This window comes from Monodon monoceros, unplaced genomic scaffold, assembly GCF_005190385.1.
Source record: "Monodon monoceros isolate NGI ecotype Baffin Bay Population unplaced genomic scaffold, NGI_Narwhal_1 Super_Scaffold_19, whole genome shotgun sequence".
Classification (NCBI taxonomy): domain Eukaryota; kingdom Metazoa; phylum Chordata; class Mammalia; order Artiodactyla; family Monodontidae; genus Monodon; species Monodon monoceros.
In genome coordinates this window covers 85,940,403-85,954,052 of record NW_021703775.1, presented here as the reverse complement: position 1 = coordinate 85,954,052, position 13,650 = coordinate 85,940,403, and the positions used below count along the sequence as shown (strand labels likewise).

At 50.1% G+C, this 13,650-nt stretch overlaps 1 protein-coding gene across 1 annotated transcript in view; it reads right to left on the bottom strand.

Moving 5' to 3' along the window:
* Window positions 1-12,723, bottom strand: part of ADI1 (acireductone dioxygenase 1) — a 14,000-nt gene extending 1,277 nt beyond the window's left edge. The window contains exons 1-3 of the mRNA XM_029231686.1: window positions 10,644-12,723; window positions 8,517-8,636; window positions 1,018-1,197 (exon numbers count right to left, since the gene is read on the bottom strand). Coding sequence (XP_029087519.1) covers window positions 1,018-1,197; window positions 8,517-8,636; window positions 10,644-10,763 — 420 coding nt within the window. The 5' untranslated portion in view covers window positions 10,764-12,723. The remainder of the gene's footprint in view (window positions 1-1,017; window positions 1,198-8,516; window positions 8,637-10,643) is intronic.
* Between the last annotated feature and the right edge of the window lie 927 nt (window positions 12,724-13,650).

Here is a 13,650-nt window from a genome sequence, read left to right as displayed (position 1 = left end):
CGGCAAACACCCCGGCCGTGAGCGCTGACCCCGCGCGCTCCCGGCAAACACCCCGGCCGTGAGCGCTGACCCCGCCTGGGCGTGTGCCCCTCCTCCCTTCCTGCTTCCTTTGGTACCGGTTTCCCACGAAGTAGAAGGGAGGGCAGCCTGCGTCACAGTAGAAACGTGCACACCTGTCCATCCAGGGTTCACTTGCAGCAATTTATCCCTCAGGTACACTCACATAAGTACAAAATGACGGATGTGTGAGGTTACTTATTACGGCACCGTTTACAACAGCAAAAAACTGGAAACAGTTGGCGTACCCATCTTTAGGGGTCACCCGTCAATGGGATAAATCAGGGTACGTCCCACAGTGGACACCAGGCAGCTGTAAACAGGAACGAGGCCTTTTACCTCCTGAAACGAAACGATCCTAAAGCACCGCGAGCAGAAAAAAGGAAAATGCAGCCCCACCTACAGAAGTCGGCTACCTCCTGAGGGAAAGGGAAAGAATACTGACGTTCGCCTGATATGGGTGACAGCGCTCTAAGGAGATTTTTAAGGACATAACAGTGGTTACTTTCAGGGGGAGATACTGGGCGCTGAGAACAGGGGTGACAAGGCGACCCTTCTCCACACACCACCTCATAATCCTGAGTTCTAAACCTAGTGCGTTCAGTTCCCAGCCAAAAATCGTGCTTAAATCTCAGATTCGTCCGAATCACACCCAGAGACCCTCAGAGCCGCCCTATTCCTGCTTCTGTGGCCGGTCTCGGTGGCTCTAGTGCACGACTGTTAAGCCCAACTGAAATGCTCTTAAAATGACGAGGGAGCAGTGACCCTGAGACCCGCACAAAGCCGGACCCCTGGACGGATGCCTCCTGCTGACCTGCGTGCACGGGCCCAGGCGGGCGGGGGGCCCTGTGGCGCCGGCCACTCGCTCAGAGGTAGGTAGAATCCTCGCCTCACGCCGCAGGGCTAAGTGTCCACGTCCGTGCACAGACCAGGCCCCAGCAGAGAAGACGAAAGGCCCACCTTCTCGTCCAGCGTGAAGCGGTGGTATATCCCAGCGGGGAGAGTGATCATGTCTCCTTTCTCCATGAAGATCCGGATCCACCTGTCCTCTTTATCCCTTACGTCGAAGTACCCACTGCCGTCCAGGATGTAGCGAATCTCATCATCCAGGTGTAAATGCTCCTCATAAAACATCTTAATCTAGAGCAGGAGGGAGTTCTCGTGAGCCCTGAAAACCAGGACTGAGGTGCCAGACACGTGCTCCACAGATAAGAAATACCATCCTACGTACGAGGGGGCAGGAGCTACAATGCTTTGTGGAGCCGACCGGTGGACTAGCGGGAAAGGAAAGAAGGCACACACGGCGCTTACCGCGTGCCGGGCAACGCTCTCAGTGCTTTATATGAATAACTCACTCAGGTGCTCTCTGCACCCCCCTTGGACAGATGAGGGATGTGGCTCAGAGAGGCTAGGTCGCCAGCCCAACATCACACAGCCTGGGTGTGTAGAGCCTAGACTCCCACGCAGACATCCTGGCTCCTGCAGCACACACGGCAGGCACGCTGATCACACACACACACACACACACATCACGCTGATCGCACACACACACACATCACGTGATCACACCCCCCATCATGCTGATCACACACGCACACACACATCACGTGATCACACACACCCCATCATGCTGATCACACACATCACGCAATCACTCGCACACACCATCACGAGACCAAATGCACACAGCAGTCGCGTTGATCACACGGGCAGATCAGAAGCCACGTGTGCATCTGAGGAAGGCAGTCACCGTCTCAACAAACACTTTCCACCTGTCCAAATGTACTTTTGTGTTTTTCAGATCTTTATCCCTCTAACATTTATAATAAAAATATTCAAATACGAACAAAAGTTGAAAGAATTCTACAGTAAACACCCATCTTGCCTTGTTATGATCTCCTGTCTCTCCCCCTCCTGCGCAGGAGTTTTAAAGCTTTCCTTGAATAATGTCGGCACGTTTCTGGAAAATCCACAGATGTTTGGAAGATCACCACTGACAGTGAGAGCAAAGCACATGAACACCTCCCTATCAACCCCGTGGGCTGGTGAGGCTGTGAGGACGGGCCCCCCGCCGCTCGGGGCCCAGAACCCCTGGAAGGTCAGCACAACTGAGCATGCGCTGACCCCGCACCCCTCGTGGGGTTCACCCTGAAGAGACGCCCTGGCGACACACAATGTGCACACGTCACTCCCTGCCGTACTGGCCGTAAGACACTGGGAACAATTCACAGGCCCAAGCAGAGCGGGAGAATACACAGCAGAACTGAGCCACCATCACGATAACCGGAGACCAGCAGCGCGGGTCACAGCGGGGTCAGCGGTACGGTGTGGGGGAGGCGGGGACACGGATCTGCCCTGTCGCATAATTTTGGCTTTAGAACCTAGTTATGTTTTACAGAGACATAAATAAAATGAAAACAGGCTTGGGGATGGTGGGGGGGGGGCATACGTCTGAAATCAAGAGAGACGCTCATAACCAAAGAAGGAAGAGAACACTCATCTTAGTACCTTCTGAACACATTGCTTTGACTACATCCTCAGTCTGAGACAGGACCACAAACAAGCCTGGAACTCCAGGGACCGGTCTGCTGTTCGTAACAGCGTGACTGCAGCTGCCACCCCGGAAGCACGGGGTGTGTAGAAGGGCCGGCGGGACTGGAGCCGCGTTCTTGCTGTGGGAGGACAGAGACCTGAGTCTCTCTACAGACTGAGGAGTCGTCCCAGGAGTGTGACTGGACTCAGAGGCATCAGTGTGAGCCAAAGATTGCTCTCACACGGACGTGCACACACACGGGGACACACACGGACACACACACACACACGGGGACACACACGGACACACACACGGGGACACACACACGGGGACACACACTGACACACACACGGGGACACACACGGACACACACGGGGACACACATACGGGGGGGACACACACACGGACACACACACATACAAGCGGACACACACATACACGGACACACACATATACCCACGGATACATACATATACACATATACACATGGGCACACACATATGCACAGACACACACACAGACAGACACACACGGACATACAGATATACATATGTGCACACACATATACACAGACACACACATACAGACACACACATACATACAAACACACGGACACACAGATATACATATGTGCACACACATATACACAGACACACACATACATACACACACACGGACACACGAACATACACACGGATACACACAGACGGACACAAACGCACAGACACACATACATACGTACACGGACACACACGGACACGCACACACACACCTGGACATACACACAGACACAATACACACACCGACACACAAGTACACATACACACACGGACACAATACACACACAAGTACACACACACTCACTCTCTCTCTCTCTCTCTCTCCCTCTCTCTCTCTCTACCCCCTCATCCAGTTGGCAGAAGGACCTGGGCACTGACCCCAGAGTAGCAATGAGGGCACCAAGCACCCTGTCTGGGTTTCCAAGTCCCCGGAAGAACAGCCGATTCCAGGGCTGGGTCAGGGGAAAAGCCTGGAACACGCTGACCCAGAAAGCACGGAGGTGCTGATAAGCATGAGGGGACGCGTCAGGAGGGCAGGGGCCACTGACAGGGGTGCCCACTTGCCAAGTCTGGAACAATGTGAACATCAAAATGGATCATGGCAGGAATGCACTACAGAGCCATGAGGAAAATAAGACTCCATAAGCCCGTACTGATGTAAATCAACAGCAGAGAACGGAGAGGCCAGCTCAGTACAGGAGGATGACGGCTGGAAGGTCACCGTTTTCACCCTGACACTGACACTGTTTCAGGCAGGAACCATCAAGATTTACTAAAATCGCCAAGTCAAAGTTTGATAGAAAATACGATATTCACAGTCGAAAAGTAACTCTCCACAAATTTCTTATTTGTTACACAGGGGAAAAAATGGTCACTTCACAACGCAGAAACTTGATGGGCACCAGCCTAACCAAGTTTAGCATCACCGGTGACACAACCCTCTGACAGCACGTGCCTCCCGACAAGGTACCCTGGGCAGACACAACACCACTTCTGTAGAATTCCTGCCAAAAACGCATAACCTGAGTCTAACCACGCGGAAACCTAAGGCAAACAAGAGATAATCAGATAATAAAGAAGTTTGTTTTAGAAGAACAAGAGAGATAAGCCTGTATTAGGAACAGGGTTTTATTTCAGGAGAGAAGCTATTCTACAAGATGGTAATGATGAAAATAATCTAACTACTAGCATTTACAATATATGAGCCCCTTCTGTGGAAGATGGGAAGTCTAAAATTCCAAGTAAGAAAACACCATTTAAATCTCGGAGGATCTCATGACTCAGTAGGGCACTTGGTGAAAACTTTCGTCATTTTGTAAGGTGATATAATATTTGTACTCTGACAAGAATAATTTGATATAGAACAAAGTGAGGAGATAAAAACCACAAAACACATCTCTTTTAAACAATGTTGGTGTCACTGCACCACTTTCATTCTTAGGTCAATGTGTTAAGTGTTGGTTCACCTACTTATATTTTCTTTTTCAGGAACACACACAGAAGACGTCCAAGCTAATGGAAGGGAGCCTTCCTGGCGGGTTCAGCAGAAAGAGCATGAGACCAGGGGGAGGACCTGGGTTCTGGGCCTTGCTTTATCAACATGACCATGGGAAGCGGTCCACACCCCCTCCAGGTGTCCAATGATAAGACTAAGAGGCTAAAGCTCTGTGATTTAAGGCCATAGCTTCACAGTTCATAGCTCAGCACGATGAAAGAAAAAGTCTTGGGACCAACACAGCTGCCAACTTTTTTTTTTTTTTTTTTGCAGTACGCAGGCCTCTCACTGCTGTGGCCTCTCCCGTTGCGGAGCACAGGCTCCGGACGCGCAGGCCCAGCGGCCATGGCTCACGGGCCCAGCCGCTCCACAGCATGTGGGATCCTCCCGGACCGGAGCACGAACCCGTGTCCCCTGCATCGGCAGGCGGACTCTCAACCACTGCGCCACCAGAGAAGCCCCTACACAGCTGCCAACTTTTGTCAAGAGAGAAAAATTCTAAAACAACTATTATTGTTGCTATTGTTTCACAACAGAGTCACCTTATTCCTGAGAAAGCAACGATAACAATTTCAAAAACAAGGCAGTCGTTTAACTTATTAAAAACTCTGCACATCTGTTTTCTCATTTTGCCAAGGATCAGTGAGTTTCTTTATTAATGGGCACCCGGGAATTACCATAAAACTAAGAACTTAAAACAACCCTGACTTCACTTCCATATGAGATGAGGTAACAGAAACTGGATTTCCCCTCCCACCTCCAACAATCAAAACAAACACAATATAAGAAATAATGGTTTGCAAAACACCAGACACCAGGAAAGGGAAGAAAGTGACCTGTGAGGCAGAAACAAGAGAGGGGAACCCTACTCCTGCTCTAGTTCACACCTTGAGAGAGTTCTCAGGCGGTGGTGCAGGGAGCGGGGGACCCAGGCAGGGCACCCTGAGCTGAAGAGCAGAGCTGAGAATCTGGGGAGACCAAGGGAGCTAGTATGCAAGATGGGAGTACCCGAGGAGAGAACTTCACAGAGAAAATCCCAAAGACCCGCAGAGGATCTCCCTCCAGTATTCTTCTGAGAGCACATCAGAATGTGCCTAGGAAAACTACCTGAGGCTGGGAAAAGAACCATTCGGATTCTTCAGGATTGAAAGAACAGTTCCTGGCACTGACACCGATCCAGGAACAGTGCCTCTCCTACCAGTCAGACTGGGAAAACCTCACTATTCACGGGGCTTTGTGTGGTGTACACAAAGGAATTGTGCTTCATTAGTGGGGAATAATTAGCTGTTGGTTGGTCTACCTAACAAATCTTAAAGGAAAGACCCAAAAGGATCAAATTGTTTCCAATAAGCTTATATGCATTCCAGAACAAAACTCAAGAATATTTATACTGATACAACAATATCCAGCACCCAAGGGAACAAAATCACAGTGTCTGGCATCCAATCAAAAATTACCAAACATGCAAAAAAGTGAGAAAACATGACCTTTAACCAGAAGATAAATCAGTAAACCAAGACCAACTCAGACTTGAGTTTCCAAATGGAAACATGGACTCATGCAACAGAGTAAGGAGCATCAGAAATGCTAACTATACGGTAATTAAAGAGTATTTTTAAATAGGATTTAAACCTCTTCACAATATAATTTACTATTTAAAAATGAAAACAGGGCTTCCCTGGTGGCGCAGTGGTTGAGAGTCCGCCTGCCAATGCAGGCGACACGGGTTCGAGCCCTGGTCTGGGAGGATCCCTTATGCCGCGGAGCAACTAGGCCTGTGAGCCACAACTACCGAGCCTGCATGTCTGGAGCCTGTGCCCCACAATAAGAGAGGCCGTGACAGTGAAAGGCCCGCGCACCGCGATGAAGAGTGGCCCCCACTCGCCGCAACTAGAAAAAGCCCTCGCACAGAACCGAAGACCCAACACAGCCAAAAATAAATTAATTAATAAACAATTAAAAAATAAATAAAATAAAAAATAAATAAAACCCTAAGGCAATCACTAAAACATTTTTTTAAATGATAAGCTAAGAGGAAAGAAAACAGAATCACACAAAATGCTCAATTAAAATCAGACAAGGAAGAAAAAGAGGAGTACATTTTTTAAATAATAAAGGACAAATATAATAAAAGTTACAAATATGGTATATATCAATCCAACCACATCAATAATCAATTTAATGTGAATGGTCTAAATCCATCAATTAAAAGACAGAGACTGTCAGAATAGATTAAAAGCAAAAAACAAACAAACAAAAAACACTCTAACTATATGCTGTCTATGGGAAATCCACTATAAATATAAATACACAAATAGGTTAAAAGTGAAGATCTGGAGAAAGAAACACCATGTTAACACTAATCAAAAGAAAGCTCAAGGAGCTACATTACTTTCAGACAAAGCAGACTTCAGTACAAGAAACTCACAAGGGATAAAGGTGTATACTATGTAATGACAAAAGGGTCAAATCTCCAGGAGGACATAACAGTCTTAAACAAGTATGCCTCTAACAACAGTAAGGATATAGTTGAACTGAACAGCACCATCAATCAACTGGAAATAACTGACATTCACAGAATACTTCAACCAACAACAGTAGAACACACATTCTTCTCAAGCTCACATGGCGCATTCACCAAGATGGACTATATTCTGGCCCATAAAACAAGACTCCACATATTTACAAGAACTCAAATCATACAAAACACACTCTCTCACTACAATGGAGCTAAATCAGAAACTAACAGAAGACAAATCTCTGGAAAAGTCCCCAAATAACTGGAAACTAACATATGTCAAGAAACCTATATAGTGCAAAGAAGAAATCAAAAAGGAAGTTAATTCAGAGATATTCTAAATTGAATGAAAATGAAAATACCAAACAAAATTTGTGTGATGCCACTCAAGCAGCACACAGGGGAACATTTACAGAACTAAACACCTTTATTAAAAAAGAAGGGGGGCTTCCCTGGTGGCACAGTGGTTGAGAGTCCGCCTGCCAATGCAGGGGACACGGGTTCGTACCCCGGTCTGGGAAGATCCCACATGCCGCTGACCAGGTGGGTCCGTGAGCCATGGCCACTGAGCCTGCGTGTCCGGAGCCTGTGCTCCGCAACGGGAGAGGCCACAACAGTGAGAGGCCTGCGTACCGCAAAAAAAAAAAGAAGGAAGGCTTCATGTCAATGACCTCAGCACCCACTTTAAAAAATTAGAAAAAGAAGAGCAATTAAACCCAAGGTGAGTAGAAGAAGGCAAATAAAGACAAGAGCAGAATTCAAGGTAATAGAGAACAGAAAAACAATATTGAAAAATCAATGAAACCAAAAGCTGTTTGGTAAGATCAACAAAACTGATAAACTTCTAGCGGAACTTGGGCAAAGGAGAGAAGGGACACAAATTACCAATATCAGGAATGAAGGAGACAGCACTACAGATTCTACAGATATTGTGAGGATAATAAGGGAATAGTCTGAATAACTTCATGCCAATAAATCTGACAACTCAGATGGAATGGACAAATGCTTTGAAGGACACAAACTACTTAAGATTATTCAAGAAACAGATATTCCGGATAGCCCTATATCTGGTAAAGAAATTGAATTCGTAGCTAAAAACCTTCCTACAAAGAAAGCTCCAGGCCCATATGGCTTCACTGGTTAATCTGCCAAACATTTAAGGAAAAATTAAACCCATTCTACACATACTCTTCCAAAAAACTGAAAAGGAGGGAGTATCTCGCAGCCTATTCTGAGGCCAGCATTACTCTGATATAAAACCAAAATGAAGACATTAAAAAGGAAAGAGAAGCTTGTGTTTATTAGTAGCAAATATAATGATTCCCCTTTTCAAATGCTTTAGCGCTCCCTCACCTTTTCTTCGTAATTTGGTAGTTTGTCTTTGCATATGGTTATTATGTCCATCCAGGAGTAGTTTCTCTCTTTTCGGATCTTTTCTAATTCTGGATCATTCTCATATTTGTCAGCATCCAGCTAAAAGAGTTTAAAACACAAACAGGAAGCCACATGAATGCATCGAAACATTCTCTTTCTGGATCTCCAATATTATACTCCAAATTTATCATCCAGTCCTTTGTCCATACTAAACCAACCCTTCTCCCCCTCCTTTCCCTATTTCTTTTAATGGTTTTCCCACTCTCCATAACAGCTAAAAACTACGCAGTTGTGTTTAATTCCCACCTCCCTTCTCTGCAACGGTCCTGCCTGGGGGATTCCAGTCCCACTGCCAGGAGCCCAGGGGAAGCTCTCATCGCCTCAAGCCTGTCCACACCGCCATGTCCTGCTCCTCTGCCACCAATCCACTCTGCAAGTCTAACTGATCTCTCGATGGCATCTCTTTGGTTACGTTGCTTCCCTGGGCCAAAACACCTGAAGCTGTCAGAGCCTACAAATAAAAGGCAAATTCCTTAGACAGAGACAAGAGGCCTTCTACCACCTGGCCCGGGCTGCCTTTTCTACTCCTCTGTCCCTATTCCCTGTTTTTAAAACACCTACATTCTAAACCAAATGCGATTATGGGCTGCTCTTCAAAAACACCTGATGCTTCACAGCCCCACACCCCTGCTCCTGACACCTTCCTACGCCTGGAACGGCCTTTCCCTGTTTCCACTTATCACAATCCCATCAACTGTTTAATGTCCAATTTTTTTTTTTTCTTTTTTTTTCTTTTGCGGTACGCGGGCCTCTCACTGTTGTGGCCTCCCCCGTTGCGGAGCACAGGCTCCGGACGCACAGTCTCAGCGGCCATGGCTCACGGGCCCAGCCGCTCCGCGGAATGTGGGATCCTCCCGGACCCGGGCACGAACCCGTGTCCCCTGCATTGGCAGGCGGACTCTCAACCACTGCGCCACCAGGGAAGCCCTAACGCCCAATTTTAAGGTCATCTTCTTCATGAACCACACCCCTTGGGCCCCAGACACCATTACTGTGAACTCCTCCTTAAAACTACTGGCAAAGAATTTCACACATTTTGCCTTATGTTGCAATAAAATGTGCATGGTATCCCAACTACTGAATAGCAAACTCAGAATACCTCAAAGTACTAGTCAGCGATACGTTAATTGCTATAAGACGACTCCCCAGATGTGCAGATCCACACAGTATGCACTAGGTCACCATCCACCTTCAAACCCTGAGCGCGTGAGCGCTTCCTACCGCCCTTCGGCAGCACTAACAGAACGGGCAAAAAGGCTCCCCCTGCTGTCGCTGCTCAAGCGCGGTGACTATTAAGAAAGGTACGAAAATACAGAGTAAACGAAGTTTAATTTCGACAGCCCTTTGCCTCACCATCCAGAGCACAACGAGAAGGCAGGAGAAACTGGGTTTGATCTCCTGGAAAACCGCAAAGGTGACTTTTACAGCGTCTTACTGTATCCTTTGGGTACATTCAGAAGTTGGCCACCGTCTCACACCTGCTCTTAAACTGTCACATGTACCGCGAAACCCGAAGTGCAGGGATTTGCAGTAAAACTAACTTATTTTCTTCTCAGAACAGACGCGATACTGCCCTGAAGACACCGCCTTCCAGGAGGTCGTGGGGGTCGCCCCGGCCCCTCCCCCGGAGACCCGCACTCGCCGCGGGCCCTGCAGGGACCCCAAGCCCTCCCGCCCCGCCTGTCCCGCCTTCAACCCGGGCGGCCGACGACCCCGCCGGCACCGGACCCTCCGCAGTGTTCCGACCGCTCACACCCTGCCCCCGCCTCACCCTCGGCGCCGACACCCCCACCCCCCACCCCCCAACCCCGCTACTGAGCCTACGCAGTGCGCACCACGGCCTGGACGCCGACCCCCGGCCCCGCCGCCGGGCATGCGCAGGGCGCAGGGCGAACGGGGTCCCATCATGGCGGCGGCCACCGTTCCCGGGGGCGCGGGGGGCGCGGGAACTCGGGGATATGAACGGAGGGCTCTCCCGCCCGCCCGCGACCCCGCCCCGGAGCCCCCGCCCCGCGAGACCCCGACCGCGCCCCCGGTCCCGCGTACCTTCCAGTAAAGGACCCCGAGCCCGCGCAGCTGCTCCAGGTCGACCGGGCGCGCGGGCTCCCCGCGGTGGGGCCGCCGCGGGTCGTCGGCCGACTTGTCCATGTACCAGGCCTGCACCATGGCCGGACCCGAGGGCAGCGTCGCCGCCTGACCCCGGACCTGATCGGGCTGGTCTAAGCCCGGGACCTGCACCCGGGACCCGCGCGGGCTGCCCCTCCCCCGACCCCTCCCCCGGGAGGCGCCGGGAGGGAGGGAGGGAAGGAAGGAAGGAAGGAGGGAGGGAGGGCGGCGCGGGAAAGGAAAGCGGGCGGGACGTGCTCCGAAGGCCCCGGGCCGAGGGCTTCCTTCCCGCTGGCCGGCGGATGGGCTCCGAGCGCGGGTCAGATGTCCCCCGAGGGCTGTCTGCCGGCTCGGCTCAGGCCCGGTGACCACCCGGAGCCGAACCTGAGCGGGGCCAACCGCCCACCCGTGGCTGTCAATCAGCTCCTCGTGCAGGAGGCCGAGTGTGGCCCGGCCCTGCGTGAACTCAGTCGTCGGGGTAGGGGCTGCCTGGCTGGCACTGTGTTCCCGGTGCGCGGGATCGGGTAAAATTCAGCGCCCTCGAGCACCGCGCACATGCCTCGCGGGGTGAGGGCTACAGTCTCCTTGAACATCCAGACGCCATCTTGTGAAGCAATTTATACCGAGATTAAATAGTTTGTATTTTACAGCGAAGAAAGCAAATGCCAAAAAAAAAGAGTGATTTTTGTTAAGCCCGTGCCGCTGAGATGGTGCACAGAGGACCCCCGGCATCATTCAGGGTGGGATATTGTACTCTCCGTCCCCCCCATGTTTACAATATCAGCAGTCTGCAGTACCACCCTATAATTTTAAATTGCTTCCTTTTTCCCTTTTTCATCTCATCTCCTTTCCCTATATAATGTCATGTCCTAGAATAAATACAAGCTTCCCAATCCTTGAATTTCTAATCAGTTTTGCTGACAAGGGGGGAAAAATCCAGCTGCTCAATCAGCCTAGGTTTATCTTTTCAAATCGATCGAAGAGATCAGCTTATCTCAGCCATTCACCCCAGTGTCTTTAACAGGGAATCAAGTAACTAGAACACGTGTGGGACTTAGGCTGGACTGCTCTCAGACAGTACATCCCCAAAGCATACAGCTGACTCTAGAACCTCCAGAAATACTGTGTGAAGAGCACACTTTTATTTCAATTCGGTTCCGTTGCACCCTGACTGCAAACACAGGATGCAACGTGTGGGCACCTGTGTGCCCACATCCTTCTTAGAGAGCCTGCCTCTTCAGCGCCTCACTTGACAATTACTGCTCATCCTTCAGGGTTCCACGTGAGACATCACTGCCCACTTTTTTTCTGCCCCTCACTGCTCTCTCCTTCCCTCCTCACCCTTCTCAACACTCCCTCAGGTTCCCAGATCCAACCACAGCCTCTGTTCTCGTCAGCCAGTTCATCACAGCCGCCACTCCCTGTTCCTTCAGCCCGCTCCTTACCCCGCCCCCCCCAGTTGTGGCTCCTCTCCGCATGCCCACAACATTGTGGAGTGTCCCAGGGCTAATAAGTACCGCAAAACTAACGTGGCCAAACCGAACTCGAGTCCCGCACATCCAAACATGCCTGTCTCTACCCTTTGCCAACTCCGTAAACAGCAGCAACCACCCAGTGCCTTGATCCAAAAGCCTCGGGGTTTTCCTATTTCCTCTCCCTCACCCTCAACATCCAGTCCTACCTACAGCGAATCCTGTGGATTTGAGCTTCCAAACACACCACAAATCCTCTCACATCCCTGCGTCCCCCTCCTCCTGCCTGTCGTCTTGCCTGACAACTGGAATCGACCGCCTGCTTCCATCTCTGCCCCACTGCAGTCCGTCCTATGCAGAGCGTATATTTAAAAACACAAACCAGATCATGTCACTGCTCGACTTTAACCCTCCTTGCTAACTCTGCCCTGGCTCCACGGCCCATGTGGCTGGCGCCTGACCACCTCTCCCTCTTGTTCTCTGCCCTCCGCCTGCCTGGGCCTCTTCCTTCCCCGGGCCTCCGCCTGCATCTCCCGCCCCTCCTCGCTGCCAGGGCTTTGACCTGCAGTTGTCCCACCTTCCTTCTTTGTTCTTCCTTTCTCCAAGCACTTTTCTCCTGTGTAATTCCATTTTTCAGCATAAATATCCTTTTTTTTTTTTTTTTAAATATTTTTGGCCTCATGGTGCAGCTTGTGGGATTTTAGTTCCCCGACCAGGGATCAAACCCGCGCCCCCTGCATTGGAAGCACATGGTCTTAACCACTGGACCGCCAGGGAAGTCCTGTCGGTTGTTTTCTTAAAAGACAGGCTCGGGACTTCCGTGGTGGTGCAGTGGTTAAGAATCTGCCTGCCTATGCAAGGGACACGGGCTGGATCCCTGGTCTAGGAAGATCCGACATGCCGCGGAGCAACTAAGCCCGTGTGCCACGACTACTGAGCCCACATGCCACAACTACTAAAGCCCGTGCACCTAGAGCCCGTGCTCCGCAACAAGAGAAGCCACCGCAGTGAGAAGCCCGCGTACCGCAACGAAGAGTAGCCCCCCCACTGGCCGTAACTAGAGAAAGCCCGCACACAGCAACAAAGACCCAGTGCAGCCCAAAAAAAAATATATATATATATATGTGTATATATATATATAAAAGGCTCAGTCCATTTTGGGGAAAATGTCTGCCAAACACCCTGGTTGGAATAACCATAGTTATTTGGTGGCAAGCTCAGCTTGCAGCTCAATCATACAAGAGCTTTTTCCCTCAAAACAACCAAGGAACTTTGGCAAACAGTAGAGATGCTTTCTGTATGCTTCCTGCTTTGCCCCAGAGGTATTACAAAGATGTCTACTGGGGGGGGGGTCAAGATTAATAAAATTAATAATTTTTACTACTTCATCAGGACATTCTTAAGAGAAACGGGGCTTTGTTTTGCTTTGTCTTGCGAAGGACACGATCACTGCTGGTAGTTTTGTGCTGCGGCCC